The following is a 15,237-nucleotide window of genomic DNA, read 5'->3' as shown; positions in this document are numbered from 1 at the left end:
TTGTACAAACCGGGGGCACTTAAAGAGGCCGAAGAACAGATAATGCTATGTTTGAAGGGCATGGAGAGGCTGCTGTGTGTGAAATAGGTTAGCCTTCAGCAATGGCCAGATGTTAGGTGGTACTTAAGATTACATATAATCAGTTAGGTCCAACGTGTTGAAAACATCCAGCAACATATGTGGCATTCACATCCATATGAGAAAGCTGGATTTTTTTTCAGCCCGTTACTATGGTGACAAGGTTACATCAAGCTTAAGTACAAGTCATGAGTAGGGCTTTATGGGGTAGTTACCCATACTGTGCAAGAGGCTTTATAATGGCAGCATCTTCAAAAAAACGAATCTACAGTTCAGTAGAGATCTATTTATAAAAGATTGTCCTCTTTAAAAATGGGAAAAATGCAGTCAAGGTTCAAGATTCAATTTGAGCTGATATTCTGGGAAGTCAGATGAATTCTCCCATGAGTCAAGTTGATATCTATTTCCATATATATACATACAGTATATCAGACACGCATAGCTGAACAAGGCTAGACTTCGTAATATGCTCAAAGAGTAGAACAACAGGTCATCAACTGATGAGTCTTTCCTTCCTTCATGCTGTGTGTGCCTACAAAATGTAATCCCTTGGTTGGATTGTATCACAGCAGAAGAGTACCATATTGGTTGCTTGTTTTAAGAGAAAAAAATAGATGGTGGGAGTTGCATCCAAGAAACAGGAAAAACAATGCAAATGGGGAAAACCGAAAAGGAAAATCTTACAGATTTTCAATGAATGTTGATCCTGGAATTAGAAATATTGAAAGATCCTCACTCCCCCAAAAGCTACAATTTCTGGAAAAAATTATTCCGATTTATGTAGGAAAAGTTTGGCTCATATTGTTCCAAATTAAAGAAGGGCCTTTTTGTAGGGAATAAGACAAAGCTTACCGATGGACCCATGGAGATCTGTCACAGCAATTAATCAATCAGATGTGTTCATGGCACTTAGTAAGTGATTATATGATACATTTGATTTTGGCTTAGCACTTTCACCTAGTATGATTGTGTATTGCAATAACCAAGTCAAGTATGATTTATTCAATAAACCTTGATTAAACAAACCATGCTTTAGCATGCTGTGTAAACCCAGACACATACTTGCTTCTTATTCATGGTTTCTACAAATGTTTGCAAGTGGCTAGTTGTCGGAAACAGAGGTGGTGTTGAAGTTCCTCATCTCTGGATTCTGCTGGATTTATTCTTAATTACACATGCATAAAATCAATAATCCAATGGCAATTTAAGTTTTAGCAATCTTTATATAATTCAAAGCTATTAGAATTGCACTAATGTTGAAAAAAAAATCCAGAAGTCACCTTAATTCAAAGTAAATGAATATCAAGAGCCATTCCAAGGTTAAAAAAGAACATTCATATTCAAAGTCTTTTTAAAAATTATAGAAAGAATATTAGAGAAAAGAAAACAAGTTATAAAGTGCACTTTAATATGAAGACATATCTGCTGTCTAATCAATTCTGCTTATTGACTGAAGAGCCTAATTGTTTAAGTAAACCAACGCATTCATCTGCAACACTGAAAGGGGAAAAATGGCATTATCGTTTTTGAAAATAAAATGTAATATGAAAAGTAGTGCCAAAGCTAGAGAACAGATGTTAGGTATAATAGACAATTCATCTGTCATAGTCAACATCAAGATACATTAAAAAGATTGTATAAAAGTAATATATGTTCTCAATATTAATCATCTTTTATACATAAACCATATACCATACAAATGAAATGCTTAAATTTTAAATCAGTATTCCAGCCAAGCATAGCCAAGGCTCTGTGGGCAGAATTTTTTATTATTAATGCTCCAGCCATAAAGAAAGTAGACTTTGTTAAAATATGCAGTCATCCTTTTTGTTTGAAATATACTAAAAGCAAATTGAAGTCTAATTATTGGTTCTACAAAGATTTCTTACTGGCATGGTTCATTCAAATGCACATTTTCCAAAGTGCTAAACATTACATACTTCCATCAGCCCTACAATAACCCTGTGAAAAAGGTTAGTAATTTATTGTTCCCCTTTTACAAAGGCACAAAGACTGAAAAGTCTACCGGTACCAAAGTCCAACTCACTGCACAGGGGAACCCAGATACGAACCCAGATGCAAGATGGACACTATCCACTGGCTTACACTGACACTCTCATTAAGTTCAGGTTAATTTAATTTCTTCTTAAGAGGATTTCATTAATTCAACAGAAGTATAATAGTTCATTACAGTAGATTACTGTCATATCCTGAGGTCTAACTTGTATTAGATGAGCAATCATGATGAGTTAAAATTAATCCCTTGTACCATTTGATTGAACTAAATGGAAGAAAGCCATCAATTGATATCTGTCATGAAGAAGTATAAAGCAATTGTTAATGTGATTATGGCAGGAGAGCTCAAAGAGATCTTAAAATGTGCTGCCTCCTACAACAGGGCTTCCTAATGCTGGCAATCACTGCTTGTTGATTTATAAAAATCTGACTGTTGACCATACTGAGTTGAGATAATGGTGCTGAGAGTTCCACCCAGCCAGGGATCTAGACATAGATGAACCTATGTCAAATCACAGTACGTGCAAAGTACTGTGGTTCTCCTAATTCTTTTCCACTGTCAAACCAAGAAAGGTGCACCATTACCCCACCAGCAGCCCTCGTGTTAATACTATCCATGGTCAGCTGCAGAATGCACACAGAAGGTGGCTTTCATGTCCTGATCAGAGGACCCTAACCCTACACTGAGCCTTAACTCTGCGGCTAACAAAACTCTGCACCAAACTGTGTGCAAGAGGGAAGGAGGAGTGGTGATCAGAAATGTTATACACATTCCGGGCCTTTGAACTGTGTGCTCATTGAGCAATTTTTCCCTTTCTTGGTTTTTGGTTTTTTTTTAAGTTACCAATTATGCCAACATCAGGACAGTACAGAGGTAGGGGGACAAGGACTGAATAATCACAAAGAAAAAGTCAGGGTCCAAGTTGGTGGTAGAATGTAATTTATTTTATGAAAGATAGCAAATGTGTTGCAACTTGTCTTTCTTGGGACAAAGTTGATATATTATTTTAAGTGAATTGCTTTTGTTGTACTAAAAAAAGGGCTCCCAAACAGAAAGGAAGGGTATAAACATAACAAACTGCAATAATAAATACAACTTTGTAGCTATTCCATCTGTCACTCCTTAATGGATTTTTTTCTGGAAATAAAAAAGACCAAAGTAGTAGAAAAACAAAGGTTAGAAAATGAAAAATGACACTGACTGCGTCCCTCTTGTATTCCATGTTTGAAGCAAGCAACTGCTCCTTAAAAGCCATAACTAGAAGCACTTGAGACATATGATGTCCTTGCTCCTCTAAGAAAACCTACAGTAAAAAATACTCGGCATTATTTATCAAATAAATCACAACTATCATCAGTTGAGGTCTGCCTCTTTCTTCGCTGTTCATGTTTGCCAGCCAACTCTTTCCCTCTCCAGGAAAGATGAAACACATTTTACAAGTAGTCCTCAAGTTACGACTACTCATTCAGCAACCATTCAAAATTACAATAGCGCTGAACAAGGACGACTTACATCCGGTCCTCAAAGTTGCAGCTGTTGCAGTGTCCCCGTGGTCACACGATGATGATTTGCAGCCTTCCCTGCTGGCTTCCCACAAACGAAGGCAATGTGGAAGCCAGTAGGGAAGGACACAAGTTGCTCCTGTAAGTCGTTCCTGCTGCTTTTTCTTCTGAGGAGCCCCACTACAGAGTATGAGATCCCAGGGATCTCGTACCCTGTAGCACCCGCTGCCTGCCCGCACTCTGTAGTGTGCGTCTGCTCACAGCAATGTCTGCCTACAGCCACGCCAGCCTGCCCACACTCCCCAGCACCTGCCCAAGGCCTTCCCCAGCCTGCCCGCGCTCCCCAGCACCCACTTGCAGCACCCCATTCCTTACCTGGGATTCTTGCCTCTCACCACTTAACAACCCACACAGTGCTGGGGTTAAGATGGCAACTGGGATGCTGGGATTGGTGTTGTAACCTGAAGACTACCTGTATGTTGTAAGACTGAGTAAGGTTTTAGATTCAGTCTCCAAAAGGTGCTTTGCAGCAAAGCACTGTCTGCAACTCCTTAAAGCAGTTGCATCTTTAGACATAGCTGCTATGTTGCAAGTGGATGCTACATTCATACTCCCAAGAACTCTGAAGTGTTGCACAGCCCTTGTGACACATGGCTATGCAGTTCATCAGGGCTTTGCAAGAACGTTCTATGAGCTGTAGGAAGCAGAGGTTTCATCAACTTGCTCATATTCAGTTTAGCCTGTCAAGGAGCCTAAGTTCCTTTACTTACCTGAAGCAAGAGCAACTGCTATAGCTTGCTGATTTGCAGCACACAGTATTTGAACCCCCATGGGGAGAGTGGGGCACGCCTGTTTTACTGAGGCACAAATTACCGCCATGGCCGCTGTAACTTCTGCACCAACATCAACTACGTAGGGCCGGTCATGCATATTTTCGACAATCAAGCCATCCTGTGGGAATAAATGCGGAAGACGGTATTAAAATCAAAAGAGCTTCCCAAAATGGCTCAAGAAAATGGAATCATAACCATGGAGCAGATAGCACATCATCCATCTACTGAGAAGCATAATACAACTCTCTGGAAATTCTGTTTTCACTACCACACACACACATACACACACAGACTTTCCACTAGGATGTGTATGGTTAGATACTGGATTATGTGTCCATGTTTCTAGCTGGGGTGAACAGAAAAACCTCTAGAGAACTCACAGAAGCTAACAGCAAAAGCTGACAAGGTGATGGAGAAAGACCTTCTCCCTACATCTGTCACAGCAGCTTGCTCAAATGGCAAAGAAGCCTGAACATGGAGCTGAGTGCCATTTGAGCAAATCTCATATTTGCTGCCTGGGTCTGAAGGATCACACCATGACTTATCAGCAATTTTAATAAATTATCATTAATTTTAATAAAATATGCTTATTAGACCCCATAGACTAACAATAATTCTAATAAATTACCATTAATTGTAATACATTATGACCATTGACCCTCATAAATTACAATTAATTTTAATACATTAGCACTTATTTTAATAAATTGCAGGTATTAGCCCACATAAATTAACAGTGATTTTAATAAATTAGCATTTATTTTAATAAATTATGAATATTGGCCCATATAAATTAACAATAACTTATATAGAATAAACTGGCATTTATTCTAATAAATTATGAATGCTAGCCCGCATAAATTAAAATAAATTAGCATTTATTTCAATAAATTATGGGTACTAACACGCATAAATTAACAGTAATTTTAATAAATTAGCATTTATTTCAATAAATTATAGCTATTTGCCCACATAAATTAACAGTAGTCTTAATACATTAACATTTATTTTAATAAATTATGAGTATTGGCTCACATAAATTACCAGTAATTTTAATAAATTAGCATTTATTTCAATACCTTATTATTGCTCTGGATAATTTTAATAAATTATTATTGCCATATTATAAATGTTAGGTGCTTTAAAAATTGCATAGAATCATGCAAGCAGTTTGTTGGAATAAAATGCTTGCTTATCAGAAACTTGATTCAGGCTTCTGCAGTGTGGCCAGGCCAGTGGCCAGCACACGAACCAGAAACCTAGGATGAGGGAAGGTACCAGATAATAAAAGCACCTAAAAGCACGATAAGGCGATCACTGCTTGAGACATACCTGATGCTACGTAAGCAAGTAGGGAAACGTATAACCATGACAGGCTATACAGGAAACATAGAATAAACCAATAGTGTTGCTTAAAGCTGTTGCATGACTATAAAAGGCTATATGCCCCCACAACCTGCCCCCACCACCTGCTTCCTGACTTGTAATACCCAATAAAAGAGTAGTTCAGAACACGCTCTGGGCTCACTCACCTCGAGGAAAACCTGCGTGTTTGTCTTCACTCTCGCCTGTCGAGACCCCATGAGTGGCCCACCCTGATGCGGACAGCAAAACCGCAGCAGTTTGTGGTTGGTTAATCAATGCAACTGGTTTGGGGCCATCCAGTTAAGCTTTCTGGATGAGTTTGAGCAGTTTTCCTGGAACACCACAGAAGTTCTTGGCTACTGAATTCTTTGGGGATTCTATTGGATTCCTACAATTTGGAATTTCCTCATTTTGCTGCTTTGGACCTGTGAGATGCTCGCTTACAGACCGACCCCTGTCAAAGAACTTCTGCAAAGCCAGACCTATCCATGCCTGTCCCAGCAGATGGCAGAAAAACTCCAGAAATCAGTCTTGCTGCTGGAGACGTGGGAAACTGGGATGATGATGGTGGTGGTCTCTGCTGACCCTGGTTTTGGGGGAGTATCTTTCAAAAGAGGGCTGTGGTCCATCGATCTTACAGCAGGGTCAACTTGGCTGACCAGAATCCCTGTCCCCTTTGAGTTTGGGGGGGTTGGACTAGAAGACTTCCAAGATCTCTTCCAACCGTATGATTCTGTGTGTGGATGTACTCATGGGTGCATAGCAGGTGACAATCTGAGGAGTCATCAAAGCTATCCTTCAGAAGTTATAACTTCAATTTAAAGAATCATGGGGAAGAGGAGGTATCTGTTACATCTGAATGTATGTCATTTGTGGAATTATAGAATTGACACAAATGGCATCACTTGCAATAAAATCTCAAAGGGACAAACCCTCAATTTAACGGGCATAAGTCCATTAAAAGAAAGCAACATCTGAATGAAAAACATTTCTGTCTGAAATCCAGTAACTCAAGGTTTTACTGTGTGGTTAATTTTGCTATGTGGGCCCAACTATTATGCCATGATTTATAGCTTATCACATTGTGCACGTTCACCAAACTGTGATTTATCCAGTAAGTCATGCTGAAGCAAGTTATGAATTAATATGAAGTGTGAACTGGGCCATTCTCCCTATTCCTCTGCAACTTCTTTTTTTACAATTAATTTCCCATTGTCTCTTAAGTGCAGCAACTTAAAAACCCCTTACAGATTTTTTTCCCCTAAAGAATGCCCATATTTTTGTAAAAGTGTCTTTATTCTGAATCTGTTGATACCTTAACTTTCCATGGATATTCACCCTTTCATTTATATAAAAGATGGTACTCCGAAAATTTAACTGGAATTAGAACACAGGTAGAATTTAACATACGCAGATTGCACAGTGTTTCTTCTTTACAGATAAAAAACCTTATATTTATTGTTGCAGCTGTTCACTTGGGAAATGTTTGAGCAATAAAGCCTCATTTTGTATTTTACCTCCTTTATTTCTTATCACAGCCATCTTCATAGTTAAAAGCAGAGAAGATAATTTGGACCACACTGTCTCTTTACTTTCACGTATTTGTACATAATAAAAAACCCTCGAAACATACTATCTACATTCAAAACTGCTTAATGAAGATGCTTCTTTTTGTTGACTTCTAGAAATCCACACTGCTCATTGATGATTTTGAGCATACTGCAATATCTTTTAAAGTTAAAATTCTAGATAGCAAATCATCATTGCTTCCCAAATATCTTTAAATTCTTCTGCAAGCACTTAAAAAAATGCTTTTTATAAAAAATAAAATGAAGGCCTCTAATACTATTTCTTTGAGTACCGCCAATTATGTGTATTATTTATAGACCCATTAGAAAAATCAATACAGCTTTTGTTTATTGTTGTAGCAGCTTTGGTGATATGACCCCAAATTACAGATGCCTAATTTTTTTAAAAAAATGAATGTAAATTTGTCCAGAAGAATCAACATCTTTCTCTTTTACTCAGGTATTTATTTGTGTGTTCATAATATTTAAACAGATACAACCACCCCACTTTAAGACAACTCAAAATAATTGAGTTCAACTTTAGCTAATGCACAGATTGAAATACACAAAATATTATCTTGATATCTAAAAGGAATAGTTATTTTAGTTGCAAATATTTTTAATAAGAGAATGACTATTCTACCTGGGAGAGTGATATTCTCCTCAAAATGATTCTACTATGGAAATATTTGCCAATTTCTTCTCCTTTGGCAGCCCTTGACTACTTTTCTTCCAGATGGTTTCCTGTGACATCCAAAGATAAAGTAGGAAGGTCACAGGATTCTATAGAAATTGAAGCCACTATCCCTTCCACCTTTCTGCCAGCAATATCCCTCTCTGCTTCAAGGGACTCATGTTAGATCTGGCCTACACGTTTTGGAATTCAGCCACCTCTCCAGACTTTGACCTTATATTCGTACACCAGAAGTACAACATTTTTAAGGAAGTTCTGTCTTATAGTTTATATAATATAGGTCTATGGTTTCAGAAATTCACATTTAAAACCCTAATGCAGGGCTGCAGAAATGGGGTCTGTCTCTAGAAACTGCATCTATCAGCCACAGCCAGCAAGGTCAATGGACAACAATAGCAGAGTTGTCATTTAGGAATCTTTGAGGCATGCAGTTTCCTATCCCTGCAAACACAGTACATTTCATAGTCCAATTCAGTCAAACAATGCTTCTTGAACTCTTGAAATCTCTAACCATGTATAAAATATTTTATACATAACATTCTACAAACTTCCATGGTAGCTCTTATCAGTTTAATTCAGGGGTTCTTAACCTTTTGGTGCCATGGACCCATTGGAGAGTGTGATGAAACCTAGAAACCCTTCTCAGAAAAAAATATACTTAAATGCATAAAATAAAAAACACAGATATAAATTGTATTACAAGGTGAACCAATTATGGTCACATACAGTTCTCAAAATATTAAAAAATAACAAACACATAATATGGTAATTCTTCTTTAATTCTTTAATCCATTAAAATTATAAATCCCTTAGAATCATAGGATTAATGGCTTGTATAGATATTTAGGTACAAAGGAATCTTTGAAATGCAAACTGTGTTGACTGTTATCAGTTACATGCCTATGGGGATAAAGGTACTTGACACATCCAAATGTATTCTGGTTCTACTTTTTTCAGGTACAATAATTTTAGATAGTGAGATGTACTGAAGTTAACATACATTTTGGGAGTTTAGAGGCCATAGGCAGGATAGGAAGAGTATTTACATCTTTGAACTTTGGAGTTGGAGAAGATTCCTGAGAATACTGTGGACAGCCAAGAAAACAAACAAATGGATCAGTGAACCAATCAACCCAGAGTTCTCACTCAAGGCACAAATGACCAGGCTCAAATTATCCTACTTCAGACACATTATGCAAAAGCTCAGCTCTCTGGAGAAGGCTCTCATGCTGGGAAAGAGAAGAAGAACATGACCAGCAACATGGTGGATGGACTCAATTACAGTGGCGATGAGGGCACCATTGGAAGTTGTGAAAGACCAGGTTAGGGATAGATTGTCATAGAAAAACTATCTATGTGGTTGCTAGGAGTTGAAAATGACTTGATGGCACATAATCAATCAGAAGCCATAAATTTCTTCGTTGCCTACATTCATTATGGAATGAAAAGGTGGAATATTTTGGAACATTATGGAATATTTTGGTTAGTGAAAATAAAATTGAAATTATTTTCCCACCCAACTTGACAGGCTCCCTGAAATCTAAGAACCCCTGGTTTAAATAGTGGAAAAAGACACCTGAAATTCAATTATGCAGTGAGACATACAAGAACAATCAGGGCATTTTCCTCTCATCATTCTACCAGCCTTTCTGAACCGGGTAAACTTTTTTTGGAGCAGAACCCAAACAAAAAGGAATCTCTAAATCAAGGACTCTGAGTAGCCTTAGATGTGTCACAGAGAAAATTTGAACCAAATGTCACTGGTAATACTCATCTTCAAGAATGTAACTTTACACAAGTAACCACAACCAATTTATAGTCAACTTCAGCACGTCAACACTTAATTATATTATGTCAGCTGCGTATTTTACAAAGTAGAGCTTAAGCTCTGTTGGTCTTGAATTATAGCTGTCACTTTCATTGATAGTGATCCCTTCCCTTCACACTATGTGTAATTTCTGAATAAAGAATTAGGATAGAATAAAGATGCTTAGGGACAATACAATTTGAAGTTACAGCCTCTCCAGTAACATTAATGTTTAGCTACAGATATTTTACAGACAAATATTAGTAATTCTATAAAAATGCTAGTGCGTTCCCCCCATCCCATCCTTTTAGAACAACAATATCAGAAACTGGCAAAACTGAGAGGGCTCTTTGGGATCTGTCACTGCATATAATCTTGTCATGGCAATTTTGATTGTGTTTGGCAAAACAAGCACAGAGCAGCTATAATTTTTCAGCACAGATGGCATCATGTCTGAGCATTCACTTGTTTTCATTTATATGCTCCAACATTATAAATCTTCCATATTTATTACATTCTTTTTAAAAAGAATCACTAATGCATCAAACCAGGCACCTTAAAAAAACCTGAAGATTTGCTTTCATCAGTCATGTCTGTACACCCTTAGAAAATAGCATGATGCACATGTAATTTTTTCTAGTCTATTTCAGTTTCAGCAGCCCCACCCCACCCCAAAAGAGGCTAGGAAAGGGTTATAGCTGCAGAAAAGAAATGGTGACCAACTAAAATGTGATAAAACTGAGAGCAAGCTTTTGAGTTCTCCAGAAAGCCTATAAAGCTAAACGTTAAACAGATTAGAGTTGGGGGAAATATTAGAAATTATGGACTTGCATCCCAACTGTGCAAATTACAGTCATTTTTATACTGGAATGTAGGATAAACAGGAATAATTTTATAAGAGCAAGACCCATTTTTAAGATCCATCTAATGTTACTGGGGGAAAAAAGGGAGTGGAAATGTTTCTCCATTTCAAGGCCCCTACAATCTGTTGGTCAAACCTTAAAGAAACATACATCTTTTGGGAAGCAGTGACCAAAAGCTAGAAGTTAAGCTTTAGGTAAGGAGGTAACCGGAATCAAACCACAGCAGAATCAACCAGCAATTTGGGGACATTATGGTACTGATTGAAATTCTCAGGAATATCCCTATATTTCCAAAGCAGTACTTAATGATATTTCTTCATGGGATTAATACCAACTTAGTGGTGCCACTTTGTCAACTTTCAAAGCAGCCCCTTAGGACGGTGAAAACAACTCCTGGAGATGCTTTTATCATCACATAACCAGCCTAGCCAGGTTCTGTTCGCGTCTTTACACCCCGCTTTCTAACTAACTTAGACAACACAATATAATAAAACCAAGAGGTTTTTTTAGTGTCATCCAAATATTATTTCACATTGCAGATGTGCTACAGCCAGTTTTCTAGGATCAGATAATTTTTTCTTTGAAGATACTGCAGTGATTGGTTTTGGTACCATTTACTACATCAGATCAGAAGCTACGGTCCCTTCCAGTGAACCTGACTAACAGCTTAAAAATCATGACAATTAGAACGACCCTTTATTAAATACACACACAAACCACAAGGTGAAACCCCAAATGTTCAATATGAAATGTCAATTCTATAAATCCTAATAAAATTACAGAAGAATGATCAAACTATAGACACTGCACAACTTAAAGGAACATGGCCCTGGATGTACCTGGGTGGGAAGCATATGGAAACTGCTTTAATTCTTGGGAGAAAGAGTGACTTGTACTTATAAACAAATAATGAGAATAACTACATTTAGGCCCATACACAAATTACAACATTTCTAGTTTCGAGCTTTTGGGTGGTTTTTGTTTTTTTTTAAACATCACCGTCACATACCATTTTTAACCATTTTTCCCAATAATCCATCTTCTAACCAGCTTTTATTGTGATTAGTTTATTTATATGAATACAGCCCTTCCTTCTTTTGGATTGGACCACTATAAATTTAGACTCCTTTCCTGACTCCAACTGTATCTGGTGTGAATTTGAATCTACACAGAATGCTTACAGGAAAAAAAAGAGCACTGCAACTTTTAAAAAATGCCTAAGGAAGAAGAGAAGCAGACATTATTAGCCCATTTAAGCCTTCTATGGATTCACATTTAATACTTAGTTTATATTTTCACTGCAGGCCGGTTGAAACGGAAGTGCCTAGCAATGTAGGCTGTAATGAAAAGTGTAAAACATACCCTGACCTTTTAAAAGAGTATACACCCATTAAAAACCTCCCTACTAATGGAAGTGACTACAGTATCCAGGGACTGATCGAAATTCAATACACTACTTGCATCTAACTCCAAGTGGCCTTTTAAGTCTTGCTTTCTAAAATGTAGCAAAACACTGCTTGCTACTGAAAAATCTATCATTTTTTTGGCACAAACATACCTGTTGGAACACATGGATCCCTTTGTAAATTAGATATCATCAGTGCAATTTCAGGAGGGCATGTTTATGCCTAACACTTCCCCAGAGAGTTTCCACACTTTTTTAATGCTTGAAGTCAAATGAGTTAGTAGGTAAACAATATTCCTGTTGACTATTTACCTTTTTTTAATGCATAGCAAAAAGTTGGAACAGATTATCTTCATCCATCTCCCAGATTCTACATTTCTATAAATTTTAGGTATCTGGAAGTTCACATGAGAATATCTTCTTCAACTTCTCCAGTAAAAGTTTGCCTCCTCTTCTTTCTTTCTCCTTCTCCTTGTTGTTGTTGTTCAGTCATTAAGTCGTGTCTGACTCTTTGTGACCCCATGAACCATATTGCGCCAGGCCTTCCTGTCCTTCACTGCCTCCCTGAGTTTGCTCAGTTTCATGCTCATTCTCCTTGACAATGTACTAAATTAAAAATGCTGATAATATTCTTCTGACTTGTCTACTTGGACTGCAAGGAATCTAAGCAAGCTCCTAGGAATCAGAACTATTATCTGATTCCAGTATGCCAGATTAGTTTGAAAATAAAGCCATGATTGAAATTTTAAGGAACCTCAAATTTCCTCCAATTATAAATCACATAATGAATAATTCTTTTTGAATTTCACAGATTGTAATCTAAGATATTTCAGAGATGGAAATTCTAGATAAATAACATTAGAGAATGAATGTAATACCTTGATAGGATATGACTGCACACATACAATTCAGAATGACACACAATTTTCCAGCCAGAAAATTTAAAGAACAGCCAGGCAAATCTGCTCTCAAACACCAAGCCAGGCCAAATAGCTAACACGTCTTTGATTTCTGAACGAGTTGATCAAGTTCACATTTTATAAATAATAATCTGAAGCAGCATTTCTGTTTTAAGTCTAACACGTGATCAACACATTTTATTGAAAAGCCTCCCCTGAGTTGAGTTCAACTTCCAGTGATGTCACGTCATGTCCATGCAGTCTTCTTAGCAGTATTGCAAACATGGTTTGCCAATGCCTTCTTCTGGAATGATTTTTAAACATCCCATTCAACCGCTGAGTCCCAAGATACCTTGATAGTCTCCAGTCCCAATGATGATACTGGCTAGGCCTGGCCCTGCATGGTTTCCAAACCCACCCAAGATCGGTCAGGTATTGCTATCTAGAATGCTTTGCACAAAGTTCAACTACACTAACAGAAGAACTAAGATTAAGAACTAAGAAAATTCAAAAACATGAAAGAAATAAAAAGGACTCACAATACCAGCAGCCCTATACATTTCAGCTTCTCCACAGGCTTCTTCAATGATCTGAGCCAACGGCAACGTACTGCATGGTGTTCCTGAAAAGATGAAGATGCCACTCCAAATATGCACAAATATGCACACTACTAACCTTTGACACACTCAAAGTTTCAGTAAAACTATTCAATAAAGAAGCATCCTCTTGTATACCACTAGTCTGCTGATGATCTTCCTCTTGCATTAAAGAACTATAACTGAAAAACTGAATAAATTTGAATGATAGCACTATCACATATTATGTAGTTCTCCTTTGGAAGTAAATGTAAAGCACTGGCCACCTTATTTATGAATTTCCTTTCCTTCAAGAGTAGACCATATAACCAGATACAGCTTTGGGAATAAGTTTTACACAGACTTGTTCTGTAAATGCAGAGGAAGATGTTGTAGCAATTGACGCAAATCAACATGAACGTCATATTCCAACATAATGCAAGGAGCACTCAGTGGTGTCCTCCACACGTTGCAGACAGAAAGTCCCCAGTTTGAACTCCAGGTAGGCTGGGAGAGATTTTAGACATAAATTTACTGGAGATTTGTTTTATATCCATCAAGGTTGATGGGTCAATGGTCTATTGCAGTGTTTCTCAACCTTGGCAACTTTAAGATATGTGGACTTCAACTCCCAGAATTCCCCAGCCAGCCTTGCTGGCTGGGGAATTCTGGGAATTGAAGTCCACATATCTTAAAGTTGCCAAGGTTGAGAAACACTGGTCTACTAAGTAGTGGTAAAATTATCTTCTACCTTCAGATCGCTCCTGACTTCTTGAAGCCCAGAAATCCCTCAGTGTAGAAGTGTCCTCAACCCTCCTCAACATCTCCTCTTTTCCTATTTCTTTGAAAGACAAACTAAAAACGGGAAGGCATTTATTTTGTGGGCTTTTATTGTGTTTTCATTTGTAATTGCTTTTATGTACAGTATTTATTCTTTTGGATCGCTGTACGCCGCGCAGCGTCACTTCGCGGGAGGTGGGCGGCTGTATCCATACGAGGAATAAGCAAACAAATATTTAAATCAACACATTCATCTTTACCTGGCAATGCTCTCACATGGACCATGCCAACGACGACTGATTTCAGTCGGCCGAAGAGCTGCAGAAACGTCCGCATCGGGGAGAAACGCGCCCACCTCGGCCTGCCTTTGAAAAGGCGAACGATTGCCCCCCTCAGTGACCAAAGCGGGCTTTTGCAAAGGGGGCCGGGCGGGGGGCGTGTGCGCGGAACTTGCTTCCCAACGACTCACAACTCTACGAAGGATCCCGCGGCAAGGGTGGGCCGCTTCCCTCGTCCAAATGCTGCGCCCTTCACCATCCACACGACCCTGAATGACACGACTCGGAAGAATCCGGAGCCGCTGGGCTGGGCTTCTTTGGGTCACTTTTTGAAATGCCACGATGACCTGCGTCTCCCCACATCCGGGCATCCCACAGAGGGGCTGGGGGTATCCCGGCCCGCCCCTTGCAAAAGCCCCTTCCCTTCCACGGCTCCCTCCCGCCTTCGGGACTCCCCAAGGCACGCCTCGCGCGCGCGCGGGAGGAGCCCGCCGAGCCGCCTCCGCCGCTGCTTCGCGCTCAGCCGGCGGCGCCGCGCATTGGCTCCTCCGAGCCCCGCCCCCAAAAGGCCCC

General features: G+C 38.7%; 1 protein-coding gene across 4 annotated transcripts in view; it reads right to left on the bottom strand.

The window, feature by feature from the left end:
* LOC103053005 (uncharacterized protein F13E9.13, mitochondrial-like) overlaps positions 1–15,148 on the bottom strand; it is a 36,156-nt gene extending 21,008 nt beyond the window's left edge. For all 4 annotated transcript variants that reach the window (XM_088136093.1, XM_025172601.2, XM_088136094.1 and 1 more), the window contains exons 1-3: positions 14,647–15,148; positions 13,571–13,653; positions 4,368–4,548 (exon numbers count right to left, since the gene is read on the bottom strand). In XM_088136093.1, the coding sequence (XP_087992219.1) occupies positions 4,368–4,548; positions 13,571–13,653; positions 14,647–14,722 (340 nt within the window). In that variant the 5' untranslated portion in view covers positions 14,723–15,148. The remainder of the gene's footprint in view (positions 1–4,367; positions 4,549–13,570; positions 13,654–14,646) is intronic.
* Positions 15,149–15,237: the final 89 nt, after the last annotated feature.

The sequence above is a fragment of the Python bivittatus genome, unplaced genomic scaffold (genome assembly GCF_059951505.1).
Source record: "Python bivittatus isolate LINGU-HERP-01145 unplaced genomic scaffold, Pbiv_v1 ctg000190_np1212, whole genome shotgun sequence".
In the NCBI taxonomy this organism is placed as follows: Eukaryota; Metazoa; Chordata; class Lepidosauria; order Squamata; family Pythonidae; genus Python; species Python bivittatus.
The sequence above is the reverse complement of the archived record's forward strand: the minus strand, read 5'-3'. Positions and strand labels throughout refer to the sequence as shown.